Genomic DNA, 9,683 nt, shown 5'->3' on the forward strand with positions numbered 1-9,683 from the left:
GGGGTGTGTGCATGGTGTTTTGTCCTGTGTGTCTCTGTGTTGCCCTGCGACAGACTGGCGACCTGTCCAGGGTGACCCTGCCTCTTGCCCAGAACGTTAGCTGGAGATAGGCACCAGCAACCTTCCTGACCCCATTAGGGACAAGGGTGTAAGAAAATGGATGGATGTTTTCTTTGCATTATTTGAGGTCTGAAAGCATTGCATCTTTTTTGCTTTTTTTAACCATTTCTCATTTTCTGCAAATAAATACAAAATTTATGATTAGACTTGTCAGTATTTCATAGAATAAAAGAACAATGTTAATTTTACTCATACATGTACCTATAAAAAGTTAAATCAGAGAAACTGATCATTTTAAGTGATCTCTTCATTTTTTCCAGAGCTGTATATTTTAGTATGTGTACATGTAGTACATCACACCAAGCACATCATGGAAAGAAGTCAGCATCATGCTCTAATGTCTGTGGCACTTTGCTTTGGATGTAACAAAAAATCTTATTGAAATAGACTGACATTTGTGTTTGGAGCCTGAGTATATGTAAAAAGAAATATATAGCAGGGGGTGGGGGGGAGGAATGCTCAAAAGGTGTGAATACTTTTGCAAGGCAGTGTAGTTGCACTAATTTTGGTAGAACAAACATCAAAAGAGCATCACCTTTAAATGTGACTTATATTAAGTCACTCAGCTGGAACGGTCACAGCTCTGTCCTGTGACACTGTTGTACTTACAAGTGTATACTGCAACATGTGGGGCTTTGTTAATTTTGTCTTCTTCCCACCTTTCCTTCTGGTGTGTTTGTCTTGAGTCTACAAGTCTTCCTCTGTTGGACCGTCCTCCTTGCACTTTTTCACACAGAGTTGGGACAAGACAACAATGTTAAATATCTCAAGGCCACACTGGCTTGAATGCAAATAAAAGCCCAGGTTCCCAGACCCCGTGTAACAGTACCTTGCCCCGCATCCTCGTCTCCACACCTCGTCCAAGAAGACGTCTGTGAAGAAACTGCCATCTTTATTCTTTTGGAACCAGCCTTGGCCTCACTCCACATCCCAGCATGTCTTTTGCGTTCATTGGCATGATGATACTTCTTGGTTTTTTGAAGACGACCGCATTCGTCCTGCATCCATCCAATGAGGAGCCTGCAGCCCCTGCTATTTCTTCACGGTCTCAGCAAAGGTCAGTTTTAGAAAACATGATTTCTATAAGTCTTTGTGATTATATTCTTCTGTACGTGTGTGTGTGTGTGTAGTCTTCCTATGATGTGAAACATTGTGTGAGCGTTTACCATAAATGAATAACAGATTTCACATGTGATTCCGGGTCATTTCTTTTTGCATTCTTGCAAACATTTTCTTTTTAAGCATCAGCCCTCTGTCATAAAACACAGCATCACTGCCCTTCCAACTGTCTCCGCAGTGCTATTTTGTTTCATTTATTGCATAAGTTCACTTAAGCAATAATAAAAAAAAAATCTAATTAAAACCTTAGTGGATGCATTCATTTTGATCATATCTAACATGGTGATTTTAATATTCAGGTGCAAGGACGAGTCATTGCAGTCGATCAGGAAGGGTCTCCTGCGGGCTCTCAACCTGCAGGCTGAGCCACAGCTGCCTGCTGGTGGGATAGACAGCGTCCGTGAGCAGTGGCAGAGAACAATCGGCTTCATTCCTCAGGCTGCAAAAAAGACGGCACGTACGTGAACTTCATATTACAAAGAATCAACTCCAGGTGGTCAGATCTGATCCCATGTGACAGTAGTTTGTACCCAACGCTGACAATGTCCCTCTTTCTCCAGCAGCCACTGATTACTCTGTATCGCATGACAGTGGAAACAGAACGGGCCTGACGTGTTGCTCTGTGGCCTCCGAGGTCTCCATGGAAGGTACAGAATGATGATTAAAAATTCTAATGTACTCAGGACTATTTTTTTTATGTTATTTAATTGTAAAACTAATATTTTGTAACCTTTCAGACCTTGGCTGGGACAGCTGGGTGATCCATCCTTTGAGCCTGACCTTTGTTCAGTGTGCCCTGTGCAACCCTGCAGATGGCACCGCGCAATGTCCCTCATCCTCCTCCGGTGTCCAAGGTGCCAGCTCACTGGTAGGAGTCGTCAATTCTCAACTTCCAAAAGTAATAAATGTACTATAAGTTATTAGTTTTACAACCATTGTAGATGTAACCCTGCGTGCCCCTGTTTGATAAAAATGTGTTTAGGGAACGAAAGGATTAAAAGATTAAATGATTTAAAAATGTAATGCTATGAAATTTTCACTTTTTGCATTTTGTTTAGTACACCATACATGTTTTTAAAATCAAGTTATAATTTATAATTTAAATGTCTGTTATTTCTAGTGTGCTATATAGACTGACTTTAGATCCCTTTGTGCGTGCAGGATCCTTTGCCATGTTGCCATCCTGCCGTGCAGGAAACACTGAATATGGTCTACATGGATGAAACCGCCACCATCATCATCTCCCCAATCGAGGTGAACCGCAGCTGCGGCTGTGGTCCTGGCAACGGCCCACAGCCCAGCACAGAGTGAGCTGAAGTCTGTCCCGCATGAGATCCAAGCCACCTGGCATATCCAAAATATCTTTGTACACAGACTTGCTTTGTCAGATGTTAAATCACCCACCTGTACTGCCCTCTATCTTAAATTGTTACTCTGTGTACTCAGGGCTGATCGTGGGAACCAAAGCAACGTCTCAGTTTTGCATTCCTGCTGCTCCCGTATACCAAAAACAGATTTGTTGAGCCTGAACGTCTTGAAAATTAGACCCTGCTTCTGGAAAAGACAACAATTGGGATCTTTTTAAAAAAGAAACATTATCTAGATGAGAAAATATTGTCTTTTTTTTTTTAAATCTCAGATTTTTCAACATTGTTAGCTGGAAAAGAACTGTGGTTCAGATGTCATCTATGTAGTTGGTGCTCTCAAGTCATTTATTTATAGCTGCTAACGGTTACTCTGTGTTCCCTCTAAAAATGTGAGAGAGAGTCTTGCCAAATACTTGACTGGCCAGTTTTATTTCTTAACTGAATTGTGAGGCCACCATGGCTTCTTACGGGAAGGATGTTGGTTTATTCTCAGCAGGCAAACCAGGGTTAGAAAAATAAGGGTGTAAATTTTATAGTGCCCTGTGAAGGCTAGATTTAAAGTCTGCACGGCTACGGAGCTCTCAAATTTATTCATCTTTCAGAAACCTTGTAAAATGAAAAGCCTTGGTATTTGAGGGAGGTTTAGCCATAAAATAACTGTACTGTGCACCAATAACACGCAGTAATGTAGTACAAAAGACAATCTAAAATGCAAGTGTATTTATTCACTTTTCACTAACTACATAAGGGTTAAGAATTAAATTAAAACATCATTTGAATACACTTAACTTGATAAAATTTGATTACAAAAAACATGATTTTAGTCAGCACTGGGTGAACTTTTGAAGGCATGCAGCTTTCGAGGAACTCTCCATGTTTTTTAGAATAATTACACTGCGGTGTTTGTATGTCCAAAATGCTTACGGGAAAACACCCTACCATTAAAACGTGGTTTTAAGGTTCACTTGGATCCTAACAATCCTTTGGCAAAGCACCATTTCCAGATTTAAGCTATCCAAAGAACATGTCCTCGAAATTTTTCTTAAGCAATTTTTGGTCAGTTTGACGTTTTCACCATTGTTGCCAGAGTTAGGATTTGGCTTATTGTAATTTTTAATCAGCAAAACCTTCAAGCTTATCCTAACTGGAAAGACAGTTATTTCTCTGTTTGAGCTCTAATGACAAAAACAACACTTATTTTAATATATACATTCACAAATTTTAAATAGATTTAATGTTTTCTTCTGGGTACTTTTAATAGCTTCTCGAGTAGTGACAATTGTTAATGATTTCAGGGTTTTTTTTCATTATTTTTTCAAAATTTTTATTGTAGTTTTGTACTAACTTCACAAAGTTACCTCACAGTTGACGTCTTCCTCCCCCCTCCCACACACAGTGTGTAACTACTTTTAATAAACACATTTAGATCCAATGTTTAGGACTTTGCTTTGCTTTTGGAATCATTTGTATCAATTGTGTGATTTCTTGCTCTTGATTATTTCAATAAAAAATGACTGCAATGCTTTTAAACTCATTCTGTTTTTTATTCCTCTGACTTAATTATACATGGCCTCAATGTCCTTTCACAAAAAATACAAGTAAATATTATAAAACTCTTCATCAATCCAGTCCTATGCCTGCCTGACAAGCAGGGATTTGTGAAGTCACGCCAAGAAGGAGGGAAATCTGAGCTGAAGAGACGTTGGCTGTGTGATTCAAAAGATCAGGTGGTGCTGAGGGAAACGATGATACGCTGCTGTCTTTCTGGGCAGCTGCTGATGTTTTTACTTGTGGTGAAGGCATTTGTGCATAGTTTCAGAGTCAGCCGATTAGGACCCGGGTTCACAGCTGAACACTGCCAGTTGTGTTCCTTTAAGCTTGTTGGTGGACAGAATGACAGGATATCTTACGGTGTGCCTTCTGGCCTTTGGCTTGCTTTCCCATCTTTTGCTGGCCACTGGCACGGCTAAGTGCACCGAGAAGGAAACGCTGCTGGCGCCGAAGCCCAGCTCCATGAGACTGCCAACGGACTGTTTGATAGAATGCAGTTCAATGACATACGCTAAAAAACTGCAACTCCAGGACAATCACAACATACGGATTACAGACTCCACAGAAGGTAAGGGGCCACAAAGTGGCTTCAGCAGAGTTTGACGCAAAAATAACTCCTGAGTTGTGTTTTTTTTATTTATTTTTTAGCCTAAATTAAATGCAGAATCAATATGAACCAAACAGTCTTTAATAAAGAACTGTCTGTCATATCTAAGCTCTGTTTTTAATCTAGAAAAAACCTCAGTTTAGCTTTTAGACATTATTATTTTACAAGGCTAATTTATCTCATTCACTTCACTGTGATTCACATGGTTTTGCACATATTACACATAATAAAAGATAAAATTGGTAAAACGTTAAAAGCTTCTGCAAGCCAATGTTGTAGACTGACTTATCTTACATTTTTATATTTCATATTTTTGCTTAATCCAACTTTAAGTGATCATGACTGTATAAATCTGGACTTGATCGTCATTAATATTTGACCAAGCTGTTGTTGTTGTTTTTTTTGTCTCTATTTACAGAGACACATTGTTAAAATTACAATATGTAACTGTAATTTATTAGCTGCCTGCATCAGATGATAATATTTCAATGCTTTGCATCCACACTGATTTATATAAAGACTTAAATCCTTCATAATTTTAATTCTCCACAAACAGGGGACCCCGGGGAATACTGCTGGTCTACCAAGCTGAAGTGCCTCGAAGGAGACAGCTTCGCAAATGCATATGTGGTGTTGCCTGTGGACGTATCCGCAATGGAAAACGAGCAACTGGAAGTCAAAACCACCGGTCCCACTGCCACAACGCTGCATGCGAACAACAGGCCAACCACAATTGCAGAGAGCTGCGGACATATTTACGACGTAACGCCACATTTCACCACGCCAGCCGCAGAGACATCGTTCTGCTTGCAAGTTGTTACCCAAGAAAACGAGCCGGGGGACAGATTTCTTACTTGTCCACTCTTTCTGGTCTCCTTCTGGCAGAGAAATCCGAACCAACCGAGTCAACAAGGTCTTGGATAAATCACATCCACATTTAATTGGATATGATGATGCTATTATAAAGGTTCTCATTTCAGATTGACTGTATAAACCGTATGTAAATATATAATCAAGATATTATTATGAAAGAAGTATGAAGAAATCTTGTTCAAACATAACACAGACAACTTCTATTTGTAAATAAATAAAAAAAAGAAACAGGCATATTGAAGTACCCATGAATATGTTTGATTGTTTAAGGTTAATTAAATTGTGCTTTAACTACCTAAAAATACTCTGTGCACTCCATCTGAAAATGCAGAACTGAACAAGTCCTTTATATGCATTAAAACGTTTGTGAATTTAATGGGATTTTTTAGATTAGAAACAATGTGCCAATAATAGAAGCTCTCAGTCAAGATAAAAAAGAAACTCAGTGTGATTTATGCTTGATATGTTAATCAGACAATTTATTCCGAACTTTACTGTGTGTATAACTTCAATAAACGAAGTTGCTATGTGAATACAACATATTAATGTTGTTTAAAAACATTTTATTGACAGATTACAAGTAGTTGCTTGTCTGTTCTCATTTTGATTCTTCAAAGACTGAATAAATTAGAAGACTCAGTTTATAATCTTCATCCTCAGCCTCTTCGTTTGTAAGATTATGTGATTTTCAGAACATTATAGGTCTTACATTCCCTTGGCGTTATTTCAGCTGTTTCTTTCTTCTTTTTAAAGCCTACAATGTCACTGTAGCATTGATGTGAAGAGAAACAAAAAATATCCATTTGTGCTGTTTTTTGTAATTTACATAAACACAACAGAAAAACTAAGATATGACTCATCGACTTTGGTACTTTGATGGTTTTGCAGCTTTGCAAGTAATTACTTCTCCTCACTCTTCTGCAGTGTTTGGCTGTTTAGGTAAGGTTTATTGCAAGAATTTCCACAGTAAACGTGGTGATTAAAAAAACAGCAATTGTACAGTAAGCAAGCCTAATTCTCTATAGTTTTGTGACTAATAAACAGTTCTCTGAATGATATAATTTCCAGCGTTTTTCTGCACCCCAGGTTTCAAATAGTTCAGTCTATTGTAGAATGCACACATTTGCTGGTGTATTCTGCAATAGGGCCACCTGCTGGTCATAATATAAACTATTAAGGGAGCTTGAATTTAACACTAAACCACGTCTGGATAACAGGGAGGCTACAAAGCAGCCCAGATTGAATAAACATAAAAAAAGACCAAGTGTAGACAAGATATTGTGTTAAGAAGAAAGTATAATTATGTTAATTATGTGCCAGATCGATTACCTTTCCTTTTTTTAAACCCTCAGTGTTTTCAAAATTACTCTCTTCAATAAAGATCTGTACCCCACACTTTTTTTTTTCATATTTTATTGTGTTGAACTACAAACATCACTGCATTTTATTGGGATTTTTATGTGACAAATAAACATAAGTGGAAGGTTTTTTGGGGTACATCTCTGCCAGATCCGTACTTATAACTACGTTTTTGTACGTTGTTCAGTCAGACTGGGTGGAGGGCCTCTGCAAAGAGCAAATTTCAAAGTCACAGATTCTCAACTAGATTGGTTCTGAACTTTGACTGGGCCATTCAAAGGCATGGATATGCTGTGGTCTAAACCATTTCATTGTGTAGTACCGTTGTCCTGGGGGAAGATAAACCAGTCTATTATCTTTGGAAACCTGCACCATGGTTTCTTCGAGGATTGTATTCAGCTCTGTCCGTATTATCTTCAGCTCTAAGCAGCTCCAGAAGAAAAGCTCTCCCACGGCATGATGCTGCCATCCCCATGTTTCATCGTAGAGATGGTGTGTTCAGGGTAACTCCAGACACAGTTTTTGCATGTGGGTCAAAAAGTTCCAAATTGCTTATATCTGACTAGAGCACCTTCTTCCAGACATTTAATGGTTAGCAACAGGACTTGTGGAAAACAACAAACAAAAATTGATATTCATTTCTTTCAAAAATGGCTTTCTTGCATTTTTTATTAAGGCTTGATTTTTGAGTGCAAAGTTTGAGATATTGTGTTGATGTGATGATATGATATGGCAAATAGGAGGTGCTTCCTAGGACAGCATCTAGGTGGTGAATATCTGGCACTAGCAACAGATAAAATCTAAGTGAGTAGGTTTTGTTTTGCACGACTGATTGGGGGATCTGGAAAAGGCTGCACAGGACAGTATTTGTGCAAAAACCCATTTTCAGATTTTTAGTTGTAAGAAAAATGCTGTATCTGTAGCATCCAATAGAATACAATACAGTTATCCACTTTACTGTGGCAACATATGAAAAATATGGAGGGCTATGAATGAACAATTTTGCAACATTTCTAGAAAATCTTGCATGGAAGTCCTGGTAACTAAATCTATTTATTCATCTATTATTTCAATATTCTTCCTTAACTCGTTTAATCCCTAATTTTTTCCTGCAAAATAAGTGCATGCATTTCAATCCTTGGACCTCCCTAACACATGATATTTATAAATTATTACATTTTATGTTGGTTATGTTAGCTAAATTTTAGGCTTTATACTTGGCAACAATTGTTGCTGGTGGGAAACAGCATAGTCTAAATTACACAAATGTGGCCCATTTATACATATAAAAAATAAGAAAAATCATGACATGCATAACCTATTATGAATGGTTACAAGAGTGTTCAGAAATATTTTAGATACATAAAGATTAAATGCCACATCCAGCAGATGTCATAGTCTCAAAGTGCCAAGCGACCTTTGACCTCATTTAGTTATTTCATCAAAGAGGCAAAATCAGGTTAAAAAAAATTGTATGAACAAATGTACATCTGAGAGAACATTGTCCCAAGCACAAGACCTTTGCCTTGTCCTAACCTAGTTTAAGGCATGGATCATCTTGTAGTCGTCATTCAGTGCATAGGCCACTTTGTGTAATGGATCGCCTTTTGGGGGGGTGAAATAGGGGAGGGTTTCAACTGTGGGATGTAGAAGACATCATTTTGAGGTTCTTTCAGGTCTAGAAGATCTAAAATATCTGATAGTTTTAAGCTGTGCGGGAACAGCAGGGCATATAGAATAAACAGCAAACCAATGACAAAGTGCTGTCTACGTATTATGCTAGCGGCAACAATTGTTGCCACGCTTACATTCACTCTTCTTATGATCAAAAGATGAATGAAGGGATAAAAAGTTCTTTATATATCAGTAGAAGACACTTGAAAGAACATATTTTGAAAAATATTTTGAGTTCAGGGGTGGCATCATTTGTTTATGAAAGTATTTTACCAACTTCCTCTTGTACAGGTTTGTGATGCACATTTACCTCAAGCGTCACAGGCAGGAAATGAAGAGGTCTGGTCATGTGACCTTTTACACTAGATACATCAAATTGATATTAAAGCAGACACACTGTTATTTGATTTTAAAACTTCAATTAGCTGCCAAAAGTCAAAGCAATTCTTCTAGAGCTTCCAGAAGTTAGAAAACAAAATGTCTGGCAATAATTGTTGCCGGTGGGATTAAATGGGTTAAATACGCCAGGCTATTAAAACTTTAAATTTTGAATCAAAGTGCTATGTGAAGCCATCTTGCCTTTATGTTGAACCATCAGAGATTTTATAGGATAAAGGTTTAGATACTCACAGTTGTCAAGCGTAAATATAAATTATTATGAAATGGTGGTTGTAAGCTTTTTTGAATGTGTAGTAACTTTTCGCTCACAATTAATTGTGGCGTTTAAAAGTGACAGTCCAGTAGGTTAAACACCATAAACACAGATGGCAGTACCATGTTTCGTCGAGTAGGGGTAATGTCCAAAAGTTAACATAAACTGCAGCGAATGAGCGAAAACAGTCCCAAAACATACACCCAATTGGACTCGGCTGTTATTACTGTTAATTTTCTTTTTGAAATTACAGGCAAAAGCGGCTAAAGAGCTGTTTTGTGAAACTTTCTGGGTAACATTAAGCGTATATAACCTGAGCGTGGTCCCCGAGTGGCTGCGAAGGGTAGAACAGTCCAGTAGG

At 38.0% G+C, this 9,683-nt stretch overlaps 1 protein-coding gene across 2 annotated transcripts; it reads left to right on the top strand.

Annotated features, from left to right (window-relative positions):
• The first annotated feature begins 929 nt into the window (after nt 1–929).
• LOC103473487 (growth/differentiation factor 7-like) lies at nt 930–4,140 on the top strand. Of its 2 annotated transcripts, none has more exons than XM_008423782.2 (5): nt 930–1,177; nt 1,539–1,696; nt 1,800–1,886; nt 1,977–2,107; nt 2,401–4,140. In XM_008423782.2, the coding sequence occupies exons 1-5, from the start codon at nt 1,056–1,058 to the stop codon at nt 2,548–2,550; spliced, it is 648 nt and encodes a 215-aa protein (XP_008422004.1). In that variant the 5' UTR covers nt 930–1,055; the 3' UTR covers nt 2,551–4,140. The 2 variants fall into 2 exon arrangements, with proteins under 2 accessions (XP_008422004.1, XP_008422005.1); XM_008423783.2 differs by having other exon boundaries at nt 1,803–1,886.
• Nucleotides 4,141–9,683: the final 5,543 nt, after the last annotated feature.

The sequence above is a fragment of the Poecilia reticulata genome, linkage group LG12, assembly GCF_000633615.1.
Source record: "Poecilia reticulata strain Guanapo linkage group LG12, Guppy_female_1.0+MT, whole genome shotgun sequence".
NCBI classification, from domain to species: Eukaryota; Metazoa; Chordata; class Actinopteri; order Cyprinodontiformes; family Poeciliidae; genus Poecilia; species Poecilia reticulata.

Excerpts from the sequence above, each read along its gene's own strand:
- LOC103473487 (XM_008423782.2), top strand. The coding sequence starts at position 1,056 with ATGTCTTTTGCGTTCATTGGCATGATGATACTTCTTGGTTTTTTGAAG. Across the intron at positions 1,697-1,799 it reads GGCTGCAAAAAAGACGGCAC|CAGCCACTGATTACTCTGTA; the intron begins GTACGTGAACTT and ends CTCTTTCTCCAG. Across the intron at positions 2,108-2,400 it reads TCCAAGGTGCCAGCTCACTG|GATCCTTTGCCATGTTGCCA; the intron begins GTAGGAGTCGTC and ends TTGTGCGTGCAG.